Consider the following 22,322-nt stretch of genomic DNA (forward strand, 5'->3'; position numbering starts at 1 on the left):
GTAGGTAGCAATGGCCTAAGTCTCTGTGTTGTAATTTTGTGTATGCCTGCATGAAGTTTGGACTTCTTTGTGAAAGACATGTTAGACATGATCTAACGAGATCCGACCTAGTAATATTGCCATTCCAGCTTTTGTGGAAAAGTGCGCTCATTCAAACATGAAGTCGACGCATTTAGATGTTGTCAGAATAATGGAAAGTGCATATCTGAGGGTCTTTGTGTAAGACGACATTAAACCAACATATGCAGGCAATATAATGCCATTACTAAAAAGGTCTTGTTTAGAGATGGAAGTTGACATTATTTATGATATTCTAGCAAACTCGTGAAACTTCTGGATGATGTTGATGGCAGAGTTAATGACAGTTGCCTTAAGGCACCAAAGAAAAAATTTTCCCTGGCTCTTCCCGTGTGTGGGTTGACAGATGAATAAATGAGGGCCTGATAGGGTCTGTTCTTTCTGTCACAATACAAAGCTTATTTCACATGACTTACTGCTTGGTCACAGGCTTATTGTGTTTGGATGCTTTGAAAATCTTTTCTCTTCTTGCAGTAATGAAGTTCCTTGTGTTATAATGCAGTCTGTTGTTCTTTGTAGCACTCGCTAAGCTTGTTAACAGCTATGAATAACTTTAAAGGTCTTAGTGTGACAAATGTCATGATTAAAAATAGTTTTCTGCACTTTTAGGCTGTATATTACATTTCAGTTTCTTGTGTGTTTAGTAATATAAAGAGTAGCATTCCTTTTTTGTTGTTTTTTCTTGACATTTTATTGCATCTCATTCATTTGTAAAGGCCCAGCGATGCCGGCTGTGGGCTGGTAGAGCTTATGGTGGAAAAGCAGAGTTTAGCAGAAAGCAGTTGTGTTCTCTCACACGGCAGTCTGAGCATGGCGTTTTTCTGTAGCCCCAGGGCAGGCAGGCACCCAGTGCTAGCACTGCCCGTGTCCAGCCCCTCCCCATCTGTGTGTCACGAGTCAGATCTTGTTAGAGATGATGGTTCTCTGATGTGGACAAATTGTCACTAAGGGGGGACCTGGAGACTGAGAGACACGGCTTTGGGTATTTTGAGGGGAGAAAGTGTAGAGAAATGTGTGTGCAAAGCAGGACCTGAAACAGCAGAAGGGCAATTCTGGTGCTTTGTCCCCGCCGTGAGGTGTAGAGTATCTCTGGGGTTTCATCCAGCTCCTCTGTTGTCTCGTGTTTAGCTGAATGTTAGTCTGGATGCTCATAGCAGCCAGGAGATCTCAGTAGGTATTTAGCTGCATTTAGTTCAGACAGCAGCAGAGAAACAATAAGCAAATCCCATAAGTCCACGGCGCCACACTGACGAGCCTCTCCTTTGCCGAGGTGTTGATAGGCGTGCCAGTCGTTGCGTTTAATGGGGCACTCGGGGAGACAAAGTAACCCCCGGTTCTCTTTCAAAATGCATGCATCAGGTGCAGTTTCTCATTTCAGATCTGCGGCAACCGCCAATAGACTGCCAGCCACTCATTCATGATCTCACACTTTTGTCTCTTAACCTTGTAGGCTCACAATAAGCAGTGCAGTGACAGAGTGGCCCCTCTTTTAATGGTTAACGGGCCAAGAGAGGCCAAGCATCAACACCGGGCTTTCAGAGGAGGCTGGAGAAGCATATGGAGCTCTAAATAAAATTCAGATCAAGCACAATGATAGCTGAGTTCTGCTTTGTGTGTGGACGGCTGGGTGAAAAAAGGGGGCGGAGTGGAAAGTTGGATTCCCATAATAAGATCGTGAAGCATGAGGAAATGAATGTATGGCTCTGTAATGTGGCACGCTATTGATTCTAGAGGAAAATTGCAGCGGCAGTATTATTGTGGGGGGACATACTCTTCAACTCTGCCCTTTATTACTCCTCAACGGCTTGCTGCAGTGAAGCCTCATCATCCGCCCAGAGTTCTGCTCCTAATCAATGACGCTGACAGATGACAGATTTTCCAAGCTTGCAGTCTTTGTCAGAGGCTGATGATCTGAAAAAGGCTTGGGTGGTAGGGCAATGAATAAGATGTTTAAAGCTCATAAATAAGCCCTCCAAAAGCTGCACTGCTGTGTGTATGTGTGCATGTCTGTTGCAGAAGAAGGGTTGTAGGGGGATATTTTTTCTTTTTTTTCTCCTCCCTCTTTTTTCACACTTGCAGAATCTGCGGCCTTTGAAGGACTTGTGAAGCCGAAGGCATCCCGTTGCTCAATCAAACAGATTAAGTCAGTCAGACAAGCAGCGATCTGTCCTATTCAATAAAGTTACTTTTGTCATGCTGGATCTCAGAGGGCCTCATATATGCATAACACTGGGCTTGGACATGTAACCGTTTTATCACAGTGTGAGCGGGCTTTGACTGGATTTTAGTTTGCTGTTTTTCTCTCCTTACTCTTACGCCATCAACGTAAAAGACAATATTATTTATGGCAAACGCTATTTAATTGTTTTTTTCCAATATTTTAACATTAACTTAAACGAATAATAAGATTTTTCTACGCACAAAAAGTTAAAAAATCTTGTGATGTTCCTTAATCCCCTGATCTGTGAAAAGTTGAATCAGTAGTCTAAAGCACGGGGCAACCCAGTAATGAGGACATCTGTTTTCATATGGTCCTTGACACGTAGCACCAGAAATTTGATGTCATCCTGTCCAAACTGGTACATGGCTGGCAGACAGCATGGCATCCTGTGATTGGTTCTGACAAGCCAGTGACAGCTCTGGAGGTGAGGAGGGTGCATGACAAAGGGCAAGCAGAGGATGAGGGGGAACGGCGTCAGGCTATAGGTCTGTTTGTCTGTACGTCTGCCTGTCTTTTCTGGATTCAATAACCCACCCCCTCTCTCTCAACCACCATCACCCCCTCCTTTATAGCATGCTGCCATCAACACTCAACCTCCACCCATGTTTATCAAACCAGTGACACTTCCTTATCTGTAACAGCTGTTCTGCAGAAATATATTGCAAAAACATGTATCTTTATGTATAATATCTAAAATATTGCTTCTATTTAAAAGTCATGGTTCCTCAACCTTCACTCATTTATATAGATTTTATTTCAGACCCCAAGGGGACCAGAAGCTGTTGCGATGTTCTTTTATCAATTGCTAAATAGGCCAACCACTGTTGTTTGTGGCTGGTATTATTATTTTAAAGATGGCCACCTGTCATTATGAAAATCAGCTGCTATGCTTTTGTACACAGCTGAGCACTGTGAGAGCCAACAAAGCCTCCTCGACGCCGAGAGTACAACATGTTTTTGGCAGCGAAATTCTCCTTGTCATTTTTTTTCTGCCTCAGACATAAAAGAGAAAGGAATCTCTGTTTCATACATGGGACACTTATTAGGGCTCCTAATGAAAAAGGTTCCCATTTAACACACTGACATGTTATAGCAGCCTGTGATGACTACATCAGGAGTTTGTCTGCTGGGCTCACAAAGCAAATTAGATGGCTGTTTTCTCCTCATGTGGCCAGTCTCCAGTGTGACCTTGCATTAGTGCATATGCTCACAGCAGGGTCACTGGTTTAGGGCATGATCTGTCAGCCTTTGTTTATGAAACGCAGACAGCACAAGCCTGTAAGATAACATATTTCATGCAATTAGTGGTCTGCTGTACAGCATTTCCCTACAGAGTATCAGTAAACAACATATATTATGGTATATTCCATATACATGTTTACATGGAGCAAAATGATTATGTTGTCTTTTTTCAATTAACTGCAGAATTAACGTACAAAATGAAAAAATCTAGTTTATTTTGATGATATGTTGCGTAATTTGCATTTTAACAGAGAAAGATTAGCAAATTCTACAATTTGAGAAACTGGAAACTGCAAATGTTCAATTGTTCAACTGTGGATAAATTCCTGTTGGATGAAAACGGTTTAAATGCAGGAAGAATAAGTGTTGCCTGCGAACGCTTCTGATAAAGATGTGTTCAGGTTAGATCAGCTTGGTGTTCGCATGATTGAGATGGCTTCGATATGATAGAGATAGGTTGACAGAGTCTGTCAGTGCAGAGTTGGCAGCAGCTCTGACAACAGGCGCCCTCTGACAGTCGCTCTATAAGGCTTGGTAACCAGCCTTTTTCCTGGGAGGTGTTCACTGTCACTGTGCATTGTGGGTGCCTGGCAGCAGTATTTCTCGAGGCTGTCAATCTCCACAGACACTAACCTGCCATGTTAGATTTGACCTCCACTGGGGAGATTACTGTCTCCAAGCTTTAGAGGCATCCTTCATTTTTCTCTGCTCTGTAGGGATACCTGGGAGAGATGAGACTGGAATGCACGCAAGATTTGTAATGCTTAAATGTGACAAGAATATTCTCATTGCTAAAACCATTACAGCTACTTTTTTTTACAGTGAACGTTTTAACTACTGCCCTTTCTGTATTTTAGAAAATGTATCTGGGAATTGATTTCTGTGATATGCAGCATTACGGGAATGTTAAGTTGCGTAGTAGCACTGCATATCCGTGTTTTTGTGGAGTAGAAATGAGTTTTGGATAAGGACACTGGCTGTGACTTTGATGCGATATGTGTGTGGGAGGCCTCAGAAATGCCTGCTAATTAATGGCGTTACATTATTACTCTCAGCACAACTAGTACAGCAACTAGACAGAATGAGCTATCACTAGGTATATTTTGGGATGTGATAATTTTTGTTCAATATTCTGCCGTGAAAGAAACAAAATACTTTACTGTTGACTCATTTGGCTCACGATGAATAGATTATTGCTAATGCTCCACTCTTGAAGTTGATTATACTAATCTGAAGCTATTAATCAGACAAACTTTTGTCATAGTCTCTTAAAAATTTTATATATCCACTACAGCAGCTTTGAGTGATACAACAATTTTCTGCCTTTTTAGGAAATAAGAAACTGAAACGTGGTCCTTAGACTGTATATAAAAGATGGAAGTAGCCACCATGTAATGAACGTATGAGGAATTTAACATAACTACCTCAAGTTATAAATTTTGGTTGTCCTATCTTAATCTTTTGAAACTAGAGCTGTGTCCCAAAACGTCGGCTGCATCCTTCAGAGGACCTGGCCTTCGCGGTCTACGTGGGCCGGGTCCTTCAAAGACCGAGAAGGCCGGAAGTGCGAGGCTGTGAAATGGGATGGTCTAGCCTTCAGATTTGCGTCACCGCTGTGTCGGTGGAGTTTAATAAACTCGGCCATCTGCTCCTTGCTATCTAAAATATAACAGGACACTGGTGAAAATTCTCGACCGTCTCACACTTCTGTTTAATCAGTTTTCTGTTTAACGTTTATTCAGCTGTGTGAAAATCCCAGAGGAACCCACCCGATGGATTAATAAAGTTTTATTTAATCTAATAACTTTGATCTCAGCCAAACCGATTTACTCCGGAACAAATAAAACACCGAAAAAAGGCAAACAATTAAATTTTTAAGTTATCCGAGTGACATTTTTAACCTGAGTAGCGAAAGAGCGAGGGTCTGAAAACGATGAAGCCGGGAGTCCGCTGCTCTCACCGGCTGGAGTGACCATTGAACCCCCCGGGTTGCTATCGAGCTGGTGGGTAACAGACGTCTCCGAAAACGTCGGCACACTTTTGCAAATATGCAATGTCTTGATAAACCAAGCAGATATTTGTAATTTACACAGCTACTTTCTCGCCTTAAAATATTTTAAAAGTTTATTTTGTGGCCCAGAAAGATTAATAAGAGTAATTTTAAAACTTAGTAGCGGCCGCCATTGTTGGCAGCTGAAATTTGGCTGGGCCGCGCTATGAATTCTGGGATATGGTGGGCCACGAAGGACACACCCGACCCATCCTTCAAATTCGGGAAAATGAAGGACGCATTTGTCGGCCGCATTTGAAGGAGTCGACGAATTGGGACAACCTTCGTCGCCTGGCTGTGACGTAATCGGCCTTCAAATGCGGCCTCTGGAGGATGCAGCCGATGTTTTGGGACACAGCATAGGTGTGACCATATTTAAAGGGTTGGTCGGCTAATTCTAGAGGTAGCTATCTTGGTTATCAAGATTCATACGTTCTTCATTGTGTTGCTAAGTGGGATGCTTTTGGCTAATGAGGCTTAAACAAAACATTTCTTCATGTTTCAGACCTGAGGCTGTCCATTTTTTATATACAGTCTGTTGGTGCCCTACAATGTCGAGAACAAACCTGAGTCCTCCCTTAGTTACGCTGAATAGTTTTGGATGCTGGGGGCTTCCCATGATCCACTGGGAAGTGTTTCTTCCTTCACACACATCTTTTCACTCTATCTGTTTATGCACCACTGTGCACTAAGTCATTCATAATTATGAATTTCTGACTCTCTTCCACAGCGTGGCCTTTGTCCTCTCTCCCTTCCCTCAACTCTAACTGGTCACGGCAGATGGCTGCCCCTTCGTGAGCCTGATTCTGTTGGAGATTTCGTCCTGTTAAAAGAGAGTTTTTCCCTCCCGCTTTTGCCAGATTTTTGATAACAGTGGATAGTCTGATTGTTGATGTTTTCTCTGTATTTTTGTAGAGTCTTTATCTTAAATAATAATATAATAACATAAAGTGCTTTGAGGCGCCTGTTGTTGTGATTTGGCACTATGCAGTATAAATACTCAAGCTTTATTGTCATAAAGCTTGAGTACCACAGGTGTTGTTGAACTGATCATCTGGCTCCCTGCTGGCTTGTAGCACATAACTGGCATAAAATAATTCAAGAAATCTTCTCTCAAATACATTTTAGATTAAAAGGATCAGATGCATCTAATTCTGAGTGCTAACTAAGATTGCCAGGAGTTGCTTCTGACTGTTTGCGATAGTAACTTTATTTTATATGTAAAAAAAGTCTTTCTGGGATAGTAACCATGAGATGATCCAACAATGTCAAGAATGATGTGTATCAAAATCATCAAAATTTCACAACGCAGTGGATTTTTTAAGCTAGTTTAAGCTAACTGGCTGTAGTCTTGTATTCACTTTTCTCTGCAGGCGAAGAAATCACTCATTGTTTTGTTTTTTGTTTTTTACATTCAGTCTAACTTTTCAGCTCCTATCTGTCTGCTGAAGATGTGTAATGTTTGATACTGTGCACGTTAGTCTGCAGTAAATGCAGACTTGCATAATCAGCTGAGAAGGAAGTGACTCTGTTCTGTCCAGTGGTGACTCTGTCAGCAGTGTACCTCCTCACGCCGGTGTCTGTCTATAATTACATTTGAGTATGATGAGCTGTATGTACTACAGGATGTTGATGGAGTTTCTGTGTTCAGTTATGGCCTTTAACTTGAATTATTTGTATTAGGTTGAAGCTTTTACATAGACGCCGGGTGTTTTTTTTTTTTTGTTTTTTTGTTTTTTTTTCCCCAAACTTATTTTAACTTTGTAGTAAAATTTGATAATGTACCTTAATGTTGGAAATATTGAAATTTCCAATAACCTTTTTTAAGAAGGTTCAGCTATGCTATCAGAAGCTAGTTCAGCACATAATGATGTTGTTTGAGATGGGCCATCACACATAAATTTACTGCTTTCTCCATTCTTATCGTAAATTGACTGGTGCACTGAGAACGAGTGGTTATACAGTCACATAAAACCCCCAGTTATGACCTGTGTTCTGTTTAGCCCTTGATAGAAACGTGCTGTTGCTTCCTGGTGTATTTCTGACCATGAAAATTATAATATGGAACAAAGATTAGAATAAAATTATCGTGGCCGGAAGGCATTTAACCGCCTTGTTGAGGCACGCTGTACGGGGTTAGAGGAGGGGGGAAAAAAACCCTGGTCCCCAAGAATAATGATAATACATTAGGCTGTGAGCGTGCTGGTATTATTGCTGTACATTATGTATGTTCCATTTATACTACCTCACACAGCCCAACCACTGCTGACGGATAGGTCATTACTTCCCGCACCGGTGAACACTTATCAGGCCCCACTGCTGTTTATGGCCAGAATGAAGAGCACTTGTCAGTCAAGGTCACTGCTTTGTGTGTCCTCTTTAATAGTTCCTTCTTCACAGTTGTTGAACTTTGTATTCTAGCTCAGGCCCCCCCTCTAAGTGGTGAGGGAGATGGGGCAGCTTTATATTCAGGTAGATTCAAGCTTTTATGTTGTGTAGAGGAGCAGCCCTGCTGGAGATGCTTTAGCGGTCTGAGCAGGATTAAATGTTTCTAAAAATGTGAATGTAATCTGAAGACAACAGGAAGCTCAAAGAGATCTGTGTCCAGTAAAAGCAAGCTAGCAAGCTGTTCTTCCATCTTTGTTTTTTGTGTCTACCCGTGTGTGCATGAAAACCGAGAGTGTATGATAAGTTCGGGTGACAGGATCCTAAGAGCCCGCTCTAACTGGAGGGCCAATGCTAATGCATGGCTGGTTGCGTTACACCAGCTAGTGCAGAAATCAGAAGTGGCCCACAGTGCAGTGCAGGCTTTGGCCCTGGGACAAAACCAGATTTTGGTTGCCTTGGTTTTCTTTTAGCCTCAAGTCTCAATATTTGTCATCTCCGCACAAGTTGTATCTCTGTATCTTGTAGCACTGTAGGCCTATAGAGGCAAAGACACTCACTTGTTTATTCAGCTTTCTTAGGTAAAAAGGCTTGCCCCATGGTAATTGTCAATGTTATTTTGTGTTTAGCTCTGATCTCTTTTTTTTGTCTGCACGTGTTTTCTGCTCCACAAAAATGGCCCCTTCGAATAAAACAATGAAAAAATCTGTTGTAAATTGTAATCCACACTTTCAAATTTGAGTCAGATTGATATTTTTACCAGTATTGGCTACATCCCAAAAAAAAGAAAAGGGAAAAAAACGCAACTGATGAAACAGAATTTCCTGAAAAGATCTAAGACGAAATCACAGGTGTTACCACAGTGTTGCACCATGCAGGCAGCACTGCCACCAGCAGACTTGCAGTGTCAGATGAAGTCCACACGGATGCAGCTTTTTAACATAAAGAAACTCGATCTGTGGAAACCGCTCTGACTTTTTTGTCTCCCTTCACCCTGTGTCAGGACCTCATTTTTACTCCGCTGTCATACTTCCAAACAAGTGGATTTTTGACAAGGTGCTTTTCATTGTCATCGTTTTCCCTGTAAGTCACCCAGCATAATTTACGGTGCTCACCTTCCCAGCCTGTTTCCCCCCCCTACAAGAAAGCCCCTCCACAGTCCCACTCCGAGCTGTAAAAATGAACAGTTCCTGTTTCTCTGCTTTGATGCAATGCTGACAGGAGTCACTTTGATATACTTGGGAGTATGAAATTTAGATCTGTCCTGTTTTTTTTTTTTTCCCTCCCGAGGCTTCATCTTTGCAGACATTGGGAGCTGTCATTTTGCAACACCCTGTGATGTGGGTGACACTCAGCTGCTTTGACAGGTGCTGGACAGCAGACACACTCGTAGACGAGCTGGCAATATTTCTTCAGGTAAAGTGCTGAAATGTGTAAACGAATTATTGATAAATTTATCTCTGCACATTTTTTTTAATAAAGTCACCCTTCTGTTCAGTAAAAAAGTCAGCATTTCATTAAATATCACTAGTTTAGACTGGTTTATTCATATTTAACAACTAAAAATTCAAGACAATTTAATAACCAGCTTTACTCATTTTACATTCAAAGAAGCATCGTTAAAATGCATTTTTGGACATTCATGAAGATATCAAAATTTTCCAACAGTCTTAATCTAATGCATGCAAAAAAATAAGCATTGTGTCCAAGATCTTAAAACTGCCTAGCTATATTACACTTTAAATGTAATCCTTATTTGCACCTAATTTAATATTCATCCCTCAATAAATGAGTCATTGAGCTGATCTGTATAAGAATACAAACTGAGTAATCTTACCTTATTAGCATATTTTTTATGTGTCAAAAAAATGGAAGACTTTTCTAACTTTACATTAGACACACTAGCTAGGTGAGACGGATGGTTTCGATGCAGTGCTATGGTTAGATCTCGGCTGCATGGTGCACTGTGGGAGCCCACAGGGTGTGTGTTCACAGCGTTTCCTGGATTAGACACCTTGGTATGGCCTGTGGAGAGATGTTCATAGTCTGCTGTTCACACAGTCTGCCTGCTACAGCTGAGCTGCCCTTTGCCAACAGGCCTGGAGACAGGACGAACACATTTAGATTCGCATGTCGCAGTTCTCTGTCGTCATTATTTTTCACTCTTTGCTGTTGTAGGTGAGGGTAATTCGAGGCTGAACGATGTAGACCAATAAAAAAGTGTTTCAGAAGTTTTGTTTGTGTGTCCCCTCAGGTGCACCTCTATTCACTTGGTAACATTTTACAGACTTACATGCAGATTTAAAATATCTGATTAGAGCGCTGGTAGACTGCCTACTGGATAGCTTGGCAGTTTTGTGCCTAATAGCACAGTTCACAGCTTACCAGGCCTATTGTTTCACCACACACACGCACGCACACACAAACATGTTGACATGCTCATCTGTCACTAGGAAAACCGCCACAGGCTGTGGCCTTGGCACAAAGACATTCTCCGAGCTGAGTGAAGATGCTCAGAGCCAAGATGCACCCAGTCAAAATGTTAAGAATTTCACATGCCAGAATCGACAAGCACAAGCGTTGATTTGAGGAGAAATGATGTTGAAGCAGCACTGTTGATACACATGACAAAGATGCTTTACGGGTTTTTGACAGCTTTAAAAACTCCCTGCTTGGTTGTGTTGTTAGTGCTTTGAAAATATAAAGAAATAAACAAATTACTAAAAATTATTTAGCATATATATATGGTCGGCAGCCTTATGAAATTTCCCCTTGTGGGACTAATAAAGGTATATCAAATCAAATATACACATATATATATGTATATATATATATATGTGTGTGTATATATATGTATACGTATATGTGTGTATATATAGGGATATTTAAAAGCTATTATTTTCCTGACAGTTCAGTGTCAAACATAAAAATGTTCCCTGTGTCTAAAATTAAATCTACCAAAAGAGCTGCAACAGGGCAAAGCTAATGAGACGTCATGCGTGCAGGGTGTGGTTAAGAAGGGTTGTTTACTTCTGTGTAGGAGCTTTAAGTAGACATTATTATCATTATTTTGCATCTGTATTCGTTCAAGAAACAGCTGTTGAATTTTGAGCAAGATTTAAAGTGGCAGGGCCTGCAGTTGTTCTTGTTCATTCAGCTAACTTAGCTTTGACATGATGGCTTCTGGCAGAGTTTTGTGCTGAACTCAACATCTGTGACAACTGTCAGCACCACTGACCAGTCCTCTCCATGTCTCTTTCTCTTCTGTGTCTGTATATCCCTCTTCCTCTGTTCTCTGTGTTTTCCTGCCTTCCAGGATTGCCCACTTTCGGGGGTAAAGACCAAAACAGAAAAAGCGGGAAAAATGGGAACCTTTGTTGCCACTAGATCAGTTTCTTCTGCCAGTACCCATCTCCATCACTGCCACATCAGCTGGTCCCAAGGTTGTGAGGTCATCCAAACATCTGGCCCCTCCGCCATGTTTTCTAAGGTCAGTGGGTAGCATCTGTTATAGACCCCACCACCTTCAGTGTCTCTGACAATGAAGATCACGCTGAGAAAACCAGACAAAATACTTTGATCAGTTATAATTGTTGACAGGAAGTAGATCTGATGCGTGTAAACCTGCTGCAATCCATTGCGGTGCTCTGGTAATTTATGAAATAGTCTTGAAATCCAGTGTGTTTGTTCATATACAGTTCTTAAAAAATAAATTAGAGCACCTGCCAGAAAAACAAGAAAACACAAATTTTATAGGAATCTGTAAAAGCTGAAAATGATATTGCTATTTATTAGTCAAGCAATAAACAGATGTTTGTTTTTCTTTTATCCTAATTTGAGCCGTCACACTGGACTTCTCTGAGGAGTCACAAATTAATCAAGCATGATATTATTTAAGTACTAAGACAAATTTTTCTGATTAGGAGTCCAAGTAAATAACTGTAATTTGACATAAAACAAATAATGTGCCTTATTATTTTTCAGCTTTTTTAGTAAAACTGTAAGTTTAAACAATCATGGATAACAACAACAACAACAATTATACTTTAGAAATAAAAATATCATTTTGATATTTTGAACTCCTCTGTATACCAAAGTAACAGTAAACAGCAGCCAATCCACAACAGAATGCATGAAAAATAAAAGAATAAAGTTGTTGCAGTGACCCAGTCAAGTTCAGACCTCAACCTGATTGAAATGCTGCGTTGGGACCTCAAGAGAGCTGTGCATAAATGAATGCCTGCAAACCTCAATAGACTTAAGCAACACTCTAAAGAATAGTGGGCCAAAATTCCAAACCTGATGAAGTCATATCAGAAAAAAGGTAAATATTTAAAAACAAATGCTATTCTAAATCACATGCATATGTATAAAGACAATCTTGAAACAGTCAGTTCAATAACATGACTAGTTCATATTTTTCCTGTTGATTGGCTCTTTGGGATAAGATCTGCCAGCTTTGGTTTCCCACTTGAATTTATGTTGAGGTTTTTGTTTTTTGTTTTTTTGCATGGCATTTCTCTCACTCGTGTTTTTGTTAATCAGATGCAGAAAAGTAATCCCATATTGTAACCGAGCCTGTACCCAAGACCTTAAACTTCCTAATGTCACCTTGGAGACGGTGTAGATTTTTCCTTTTCTTTTCCATGTGCTTTCTGAGGTCACGCAGCACAGTGAGTACTGATTAGGATTGAGTTATTATAAATAGCTCAAAATATGAATGAATATGCATAAATATGAATCACCTTTTTTATGACTAACCATCAGTCTTTTTTCCAGTTCATTTTAGAGGATTTTTGTAAAATAGGAAGGACTGAGCTCTTTTCAGCAACTCTGTTTATAATTATACAACAAGTCAAAGACACAGAGGTACAGAATGCTTCAAAGACAGAACTTTTAATTTAAGCAATTTTCAAGAGTTAATGTTTTGGTGAAGTGTCTCAAGGCTACGACACTTTTTTAGTAAGCTGCTCTCCGCTGTTGACCACTTCATGCAGTATCTCTGTACTAAGTACTGCAGTTTGATCCATTGTTTTGGATCTAAGTTATGATTTGGCCTCAGAGCATAATTCCCTGCAAAAACAGCTCAGAGATTGGTCACACTAGTTGCATGCCAACTCTTCATATGTGTACATTCAGTGTTATTCAACCTTGCTGGAGTTGTAGTTTAGATCTTAAAGCATTAACTTGCCAGGCCTGTACTATAAAGGTGAATTAAAATTCATAAATTACTTAAAGCTTAAGCCAGTTGCAGTTGTCACATTTTCTCACTCCCAGTTCCTGACACAAGGACACATTCATGCAAATATTGAACTTGTCTAGTCCTAGGAAGTCCCTTTCCATGTCCAACATCAGCCATTTGGTAACGATAGAAAGAAGAGTAATGGATTTATCTGTCCTACTCCAGAGCAACATGGCCACTGATGTGTTTATGTAGAACCAGGTTTGTGAGGCAGATGATTTGGTGGCATGTAGGCACCTGTCTCTTTGTGTCTGTTCCCAGTGAAGTTTGAGCAGCAGCCGGCGCTGTGATGTCAGGGGCTCTTAGGGGTCAGAACAGGAATTATTGAACAGAGGGTGGCTGACAGAGGGAGCTGGCACTGGGAGCAAACAGATGTTGCAATCATAAAGAAATACACAACCTCTGAATTAAATATGAAGAGCGGGGGGGTTGCAAGAATTGAGCATACTTCTCGACTCTCCGTTGCTTGTCCAATCGCAGCAACTTGTTGCAAGTTTAGGAATCACCGATTGGTCGGTGGCCATCATCACGAGAAGCAGGTAAATCGGTTAAATTATGCAGGTTTCAAAACCTCGAGGACAGGATGCGACCAAAAAACCTTGGAGGAAAAAAAACATCTTGCAAGAAGACAGCTGTTCAGAACATACTGCAGATTCATTATTCACAAGCAGAGAGTCTCTGGACACAGCATGTTATGTCAAAGTGTTTTAAAGCATTTACGCCACAGTGGCTCAGTGATGAAATCTGTAAAAAAGAGAAGAATCTGACAGAATGTCCTCAGAACATTGTTTTACCACAAGTGTTTTGTTTCCCAGCCATTTTACAGGGTTTTTCACTCACAAGGAATTACAAGTGTGTCTGAATATTTGATGGCAGAAGCCATGGAGACACTTTTGCGTCTTCTTATCGTCGTAATTCTGCAGTTTGCAAGTTGTGCACTGCGGTTCTTCACAAGAAATTAGATTTGTGTTTTACTAATTTTTTTTTAGATGCTCATATGTTTAAACTCCATGCACAGTCGCTAGGAGTGTGTTATATGTAGTGTGCGTGTATCATCGCATTGATATACTGTGTTTTATGTGATTTTTAGGGGATTTAAGATTCATTTTAGTAGTTGTCATGTAACACGAGATGTTTCAAGCTCCTCTGTTAAAGGTAACGAGGAATTGTGATTTGAGCCTTAAGTTTCTTTGTCATGTGATGACGTGACTCCCAAAGCCTTAGAAATGGCTTTGTAACCCTTTCCTGACTGATGGATGTAAATTATTTTGTTTTTAAGCTGCTTCTTTGGATCGTGGCATGATGCGTTGCTTTTTGAGATCTTTAAGGTGACTTAAATTTGTCAGGCAGTTTCTATTTGAGTTATTTTTTTTATTAAACAGGTCTGGCAGTAATCAGGTCTGGGTGTGGCCGTTGAAACTGAACCAAGGGTTTCAAAAGTGTTTAAAACCTCATCCGAAAATTCAGATTTTGGTTGGTTCAGCTGTATAACTTCCAGGAGAAAGAGGTCCTAGTAATTTAAATAATGTTTCAAAGTAACAGCCCAAATAATTGCCCAGAGGTGTTTCAGGATGGACTTGTAATCGCTCTCCTCTTCTGTCTTTTCTTTTTCTCTTTATTCAAGCCACACTAAAAATAACAGAGAGCATCTAGTGTCACATTTTCCTTCTTCTGTGTTCCACCATGAAAATGTCATTGAGCTACAGCGTTGACTTTTTCAACCCAATAGGTGCCACCTGACAAACCTGATCTGTCTCTCACCGTAAATGCACCTCAACATGGTAAATGCAGTTTTTCCTAACACTATATTAACTCATTTCACGACATATTTTAAACCCACTGCTGCAGATCTGTGTGCGTGTGTGTGTGTTTATCTTTAAAGTGGATGGCCTCCTGCCAGTTGGGCCTACTCCGAGTGCCGCAGTGTCAACAGTGAAGAGAAAGGGCCAGAGGGGTGATGTAAGTATTGATACACTTCTTGAAATCACTTTGTCACCACCAGACATGCCAGGCTGCTGAAGTACCACACAACAGCAGGAAGATGATTGTGAATTCTTGGCAGCAGGATGAGGGATGCCATTAAAAAGGCAAATGTGATTAATTTTTAGTGAGAACGCTCTCATGTTGGCGAGTCAGTGAGGTCGGGCTAAAGGGATGTGACACAGAAATTACTCCTCCCCCTGCTCCTAATGTGACTCGTCATTCTCAAGAAATATCTTGGAAATGGGAAGACAAAAACACTCTCATCCAATAGCCTATTTGTTCAGGGCTTTTGTGGCAGGAATCTGGCTCGATAGCACAAAGAAAATCCATTGCTCATTGTAGATCACTGGCTATTTAACACGCTTTTTTTGTCACATTTGTGTGATCGAGGGAGATATTTGATACGTCATCATCCTGGCCCGTTTAGTTTGTCTGTTTTAGTTTGTTTAAAAAGAGAAAGAAAATGAAAAGCCTTTTTCTGTTCCAGTACTGTGTTTTTCTGTAAACCTGTTCGAACTGAGACTCCCCCTCCTCACCCCTGTGGAGTGACATTTTCCAGGTGACACAATGGCGTAGGCCACACTTAATCTGGACCCCTTTATAAACACGGCGGGGCTGCGGCACCTCCACCGCTGCCTCTTGTCTCTGTCTGTATAAGCGCTAACAACAAAAGACAGGACACAGGTCACGTTAAAGGTTATGTCCTTTTCTGTTTCATGCAGTTTTAGACAAATGATTTTTACAACTTGAATTCATGTAATTATTGATATGCACAGCAGATAAAACCGCACAAGTCTTCTTCATTAGCCAGGGGATGGTCAAGTTTTAGTTATGTTGTGATTTTTTCAGACTCCTCATCATCAGTGTTTTTTTTTTTTCACACCAAAAAACCTAAAAAATTGCTTGATACATTTTTTTAGTAAGAAAAAAAAAAAACAAATAACTGCTGAATCTAGAAAATATGGTACAAATTAAAACTCATATTTTCACATTAATATTTAATTTTAAAAAAATTCTGGCAATTATTTCATGCTTTAGAGTGTTAAGCGTTAAAGTACAACAAATTCATGTGTGTTTAGGGGTTTGCGTGTAGAGGCAATGAAAAGCAATATTCATATAAAGTGGTGTTTATAGAGCTCTATAGAGGTTTATATGAAGCCCACAATAAGTTTTGCCTGTCTATGTGCCTTTTTAGAGTTTTATGCTTCTTCATGTTCCTCAAAATGACACAAGAGAACCACAACAGCAAAGGTATGATGAAAAAACACCCCAAAACAACCAGCTGGAAGTGGTCTGAACCACATATAGCTGAGAGACAGTCTGTGTACTAAAATTACGCTAAAGATTGATCTTTTTCATATTTAGTCATAAGTCATTTATCTATTTTTTATTCAAAAAATGTCAAAAGGATGAAGGTTCTGAGTCTGTTTAGCCTCAGTGTTTATAATTGAGCTATAATTGATTCCCCAGACATCCATGAATAGAGAGCCTCAGAGTGCTCAGAGTCATAAAAATTACAGTCTGCATGTCTTTGAAAGATGAAATTGTAAAACGTTCCCCAAAACGGAAGTGTTTCTTTTAAAATTGCCAGCTGCCCTCGCTGAAAACAAAATATCTTCTGAGTGTTAAATCGATTATAAAAGTCACAAGCCAGCAGAGATCACAATCCTTAATCCGTTCTCGCTTGTAATCTTGGATTAGCCCTCGGTTTACGTCTCCTGAACAGAAAATAACAATCCCACTGCACACAGGCCAGTAGGACAGTCAACTGCACACCGTGCTGTAGTTTACTTAGGGTGGAAAACTGCTCACGTTCTTGTATCCCATTACCATGACCACCTTGAGATAAATGGCTCTTTCTCCCTTCTGCCATAAGGTTTTATATCAAACGACATGTGTTGAGTATCTGACTGCAGGTTATATTGTTGCAGCGGAAATAAAACAATCACTTTTGGAGTCGTTTCAAGGCGCCTGCATGTGCTGTGTAACTGCTGGCCGACCTATACGCACAGTGTTTATAGATGTAGGGAAGAGGACAGTGGCAGGTGACAGGTTAACTCTGCTGTGTAAATTCCTGGGCCGTGTATGATGTAGCCTGTGATCCTGCGGTCCTTGATTAGATCTGAGCCAGTAAATATCCTGTGATTAATCAAAAGGGCTTGTTCTGTGTGTAGCGTCCCTGTGTCACCTTCACAGCTGGGTGGCAGGGCCGCTGTGTTTACCGCACTCCACTTCCATCCCTTCAGACCTCATCCTTATTTCATCACAGCTCACAGAGGGACGACTTAAAGGCTCCTGCAGCCCTAGTGCTGCGGACATGGCTGGCATTATAATCCAAGATAAAAACGGAGATATTGTGGAAGATTTTTGTCATCTAGTGAGCAAAATGTGCAGGTGTATAATCTCCACAGTGAGGCTGTGTCCCGCTGTCTAGTATGTTACACAAATGTAGAAGTGGGAATTGTAAAAGTTTATTTTTCAATCTTTTTTAGGTTTCTGTAGTTTTATTTCTTCATTATTATGATTGGAACTCTATTTTAAGTTAAATGCAGACGGACACACGCACGTTTCTGGGATTGCAGAGCAAAACACAAGTACCGTTCATCTCTTGTACTCTCTACTCTCGACCCTTTAAAAAGAAATATATAAAAAAGTCTTTATTCTAGGCAACACAGATGGGGGAAGCGAGTCCAACATTGTGCTTTATGATATTTGTTGACAATAAGAAATATAGAATACCACCATCCTTATCCTTTAATTACAAAATAATTAGCACTCAGACCGAGAATATCCCCTGGAAACAGCTTTGCTACAGGCTCGTTACATCCATGAAACATGTTCAAATGAAGGCCAACATGATAATGGGTGATTATAGTAATTAATAGACTGAACTAATTACTTTAGCCAGTTGAGATTCATTTAATGCTGAAGAGTAAGTGGTGTGTGTTTGAGTGGAGCCTGCCCAACTGAAACTGACTCATTTGTAATTAATCATACTCCTCTGCTTCCTTACAGTATCTTTAGTGTTGTGTGATAACTGGTGTAATTTTAGTTAGCTCCTGTCTGTTTAAAAAAAAAAAAAGAAAAAGTGTGGTCCTCACAGCATCTTCTTAGGCACTATTTTATTCCCTGAACAGCTCACTTGGAAAATCCGTCCTGATGTCCTGACTTGTCCGTGGAGCATGATTTCACTGATTCCTGCCCCCCTTTTTATGATGACCCCTTGATTGTCATCTGAAGATGGTCTGTGGGACATGCATGTCATGTTAATAAAGGCATTAAAACCCATGTATCCCTCCACCACAGAACAAAGTCTGGACCTGTCCGCGAATATAGATCTCTAATTGCTTTTGCGTGGTGGTGCAGCAGAATTGTGCTTCCCAGATGTCACGTCTGCCAAACCCCGGTGCACATCACTGTCAGCGGGCCTGAGAAATCTCCCTAACAAGCTTGTGATTACATAAATCTATAGCTGCAGTGTCGCCAAAGAGACTGAATAACTTTCAAGGAGACTTCATGTTTGATGTTCCCGGGCTTGATTGCAAAGAGGAAAAAAAGAGAAACCCTTTATATTGGGAATGTGTCCAAACACTCTAGGTTTGCTAATTTTGTCATAGTCAATTTTATAGCATGGCCGTGAGAATGGGTGGCGATGGAATGAAGTTTCTGAGTGCTTTGCAAAGGGGCGTGAGTGGGTTTGACAGGCCACTGAAATATGCTCCGCTCTACCTTATTTCATTACAGCAGCAGGGGCTAAAAATGCAAATCTGGGGTCCACTCTCAAGAGGTTGTTAGAAAAGTGACACGTCAAACAACTAGCTTCGAGTGGCAGACAAAATCTTACATTAATGTTTCATCACTGAGCTCATATTTTGATATCTGATTACTACAGTGGCTTTTCAGGCATTCTCAATAAATTCTCATTCTCAATAAAGCTATGCTTTCCTCCAAGCAGCTCTCTAAAGCCATTGTTTGGATGGCCTCGCCATTTACTTCCACGTTTAATATGGCAGAAATCCTTGGTCATGAGAACAGTAACCATATCCTAAACACAGAGACTGATAGACCAGATCCGTCTCATGGCCTTCTCTTAAGGGGTGATGAATTGGCTTAATGGGGAGTCGACCACGCAGCCACACAGAGGGAGGAGTGAGAGGAGGTATTAAATGACATGATTTTATAGCCTATCAGCACTGTCATACCTCAGCTGTAAGCTGAATGTCTTTTTTTCAGTACAATAATGCGGTTTGAATATAACGGCCTATGCCACGTTAAACACACTTACGCAGAACACTTCAAGTGCTACCATGCACTTGTGCAAAAGTTTTTAGCCACCCAGCATTTTTTTTATATTTTGCTTCAAAAGAGCCAGACTTTCTTGGATTTTTAAGGTGGTTTTCCTGAAGGTCTTTCAAAACGTTTCTTTGGAGATTGGCAGCTTTTTCTCAAATTTTCAATTCAGTCGTTGTACCTGACTATTTTTAGAGGATTGATTTTTTTCAAATCCATGTCCTATGAATCATTCAGGCATAAAAAGGCACCTAACTCAACGTATGAACCAATGTTGTGTCTAAAAGTAACAGACAACTTAGCAAAGAACCAATAAACTGCCATAAAACACATCATTTGTTCCCATTTCTTTATTCAGAACTTTATAAAATACCAAAGATAACCCAGTTTGAAGGTATAAAATTGTATTTTTGTGCCAACAAGTTGATTCCCAAAGAGCTTTTGGCTAGAAAATTGGCATATCTCAGCATGGTGTGCAGTGTGTCCTTAAAAAGTTTGAGGAAACAGGACAAGTGGCAGAACTTAAAAAAAAACAAAAAACTTTTCCCTGAAGCCTCCTCAGACATGGTCACAGGAGAAGGGTGGGTGTAAAGGAGCCGTTCTTAAGGAAGAGGGAAAGGCTTGAAGTGCGCCGCATTACACAAGAACTGGACTGGAAATTAGTGGCAGCAGGTCTTATGGAGTGATGAATCCAAATTTTCTTCAGCATTATTGAAGCAGTGTAGTGTCATCTCAACAGAGAGCGAAACAAAAGGCTGCCAACATCTAAAGAGGAGCTTTGAATGTCATTCAAGAACCCCAAAGAACTCTTCCTGAAGACTTCTTAAATTATAAGAAAGCTGCCTAAGAGAGTTCAGACTGTGCTGAAGAGTAAAAGTGTTTAAGGAAATTATTAACTTTTTCATTAGAATTGTTTTTGCCTTGTATTTGGTATTACCATTTGTGTTTATATGTTTCACTGCACCTATTTCCCATTTTCTTAGTAACATATAAATAAATGAGAGGTGATTAAGACTTAAGACTATCAGTATTTGGCGTCAACAGCAAAGAAAATTTAAAGACCACTTTTTTTTGGATTACATGTGCTTTTTTTTAAAAAGAAGTTTAGTAGTTTAGTTACCAACGATATGGAACCAGTTTCATTCATTTACACTTGTGCCAGTTCCAGCTTTTTGGCAGCACTGGCACCATGCTGGTGGTTTCCATGTTACCACTTTCTGTATATTTTAGTCAGACCAAAGAATTAGTGGGATTTGTATCTGTACATAACTTGGGTGACCCTCTTAGTTGTCCTCTGGCACTATTGTAAATATATATGGTCATGAAATTTGGTCTGAATTACAGCTTTGATGGTTCTTTCTTATTCATCCAGCACAAAACAAAGTAATTTGATCCTGACCGAATCCCTGCCAAACTAATAAGATTTGCATCAGCCCTAATGTACTTAGTGCTAATTTGTTGGCCTGCAAACACACCGAAGTCAGTCGCCAAACACAGTCAACACCTGCTTAACATCCACATGTTAGCATTGTTACCGTGAACCAGTTTGAATGCTCCCGTGACTTTAGCTCAGCATTCAGCTAGTGCCTCACAGAGCAGCTCAGTTCTCGGACTTTACAAACCACGCAGTTTAACAGGTGTAGGGATTTTCCAGGCCGCTGGGAAGACGCGTATATAAAAATACTTTTTATTTGAAGCCACTCCAACAAGCACCCCAGAAGCCGTAAACAGCGCGTGACAGGTGAGACCCATTAGGGTGATATTCTCCTTGAGTATTTAGCAGCCTGTTTTCACACAACTCATTATTCCTGATAAATTAGCTGGCTGATGATAGTGATATGTTGTAATTTGTAAATGAGTGGGGTGCACCTGTCAGTAAGGCTCATTTGCTAATAACGAGCATCCACTAAATAAGTAACAACCCTCCTAATTTCAGTTGACTCCTTTACCGTCTGCTTTGTATTATTTTGCCGTTTTCTTTTGCTGCAGATTGATTCCTTCTTTGAAAATGTGTTCCCAGTCAAGCCTCCGTCTCTCTTTGCTTCCTAGACTCACATGTGAATTATTCCAGTTCATTATTTGCTGAACTGGTATTGATGATCATTTCATATCCTTGATCATGTTGTTCGTTGCATTTTATTTTGCTTTTATTCATTAAAAAGAGACAAAAAGATGATAGTCAGTGAAACATAAACGTGGCAGTACACGTTGCTTTTTTTCTTGCAGAACTTCTTTTCTTTAGTACTGCAAATAAAGATTCATAAATATATTCAGGAAGGCTTACTACTCTGTCTCTGCGTGAAATATCGATATATATTTTTAAATATACCGTCAGATAAACAGACTGACAGATATTTTTGCCTCAAATATGGTAAAAGTGTGCAAATCTTAAAACCTTAAGGGAAAAACGAGATAAAAGGAGCACCGAGGTTTGGTGACTGGTCACCCATTAAACGATATTACCCTGTTACTTTGCAAAGGCTTCCTCCTAATACAAGACAAGGGGGTATGTGACCTTCAGCTATTAAACCAGCCTGTTAATTGTCTAATAATAAAATGTTTTTATTGTACAAACCCTCTTTTAGTGTAATTGAATTTCTGTCTGCCTTTCGCTCATCTCACTTTTATTTCTGTCTTTTTTGCTGAGGCTGTGAATCCTCGCTATTACTGGTTATAATGACGGCATAGGAATTGGTTCTCCGGGATCGCCACATCTATCCTCCTCCTCACTCGTCTCCCCGCAAACTTTACATTTAAACCACTCTCATTACAGCGCAGATTACAGAGGCTTATTGGTCCTCATTAGAGCCCACTGATCCTTGGCTGGGCCC

General features: G+C 40.3%; 1 protein-coding gene across 1 annotated transcript in view; it reads left to right on the forward strand.

The window, feature by feature from the left end:
- LOC146380292 (uncharacterized) overlaps window positions 1–22,322 on the forward strand; it is a 59,953-nt gene that overhangs the window by 23,040 nt on the left and 14,591 nt on the right. Inside the window, exons 3-6 of the mRNA XM_084939271.1 lie at window positions 9,267–9,392; window positions 11,293–11,466; window positions 14,948–14,999; window positions 15,101–15,177. Of these exons, the coding sequence (XP_084795397.1) occupies window positions 9,315–9,392; window positions 11,293–11,466; window positions 14,948–14,999; window positions 15,101–15,177 (381 nt within the window). The 5' untranslated portion in view covers window positions 9,267–9,314. The remainder of the gene's footprint in view (window positions 1–9,266; window positions 9,393–11,292; window positions 11,467–14,947; window positions 15,000–15,100; window positions 15,178–22,322) is intronic.

This window comes from Perissodus microlepis, chromosome 9 (genome assembly GCF_051167445.1).
Source record: "Perissodus microlepis isolate ML-2025 ecotype Zambia chromosome 9, ASM5116744v1, whole genome shotgun sequence".
NCBI lineage: Eukaryota > Metazoa > Chordata > Actinopteri > Cichliformes > Cichlidae > Perissodus > Perissodus microlepis.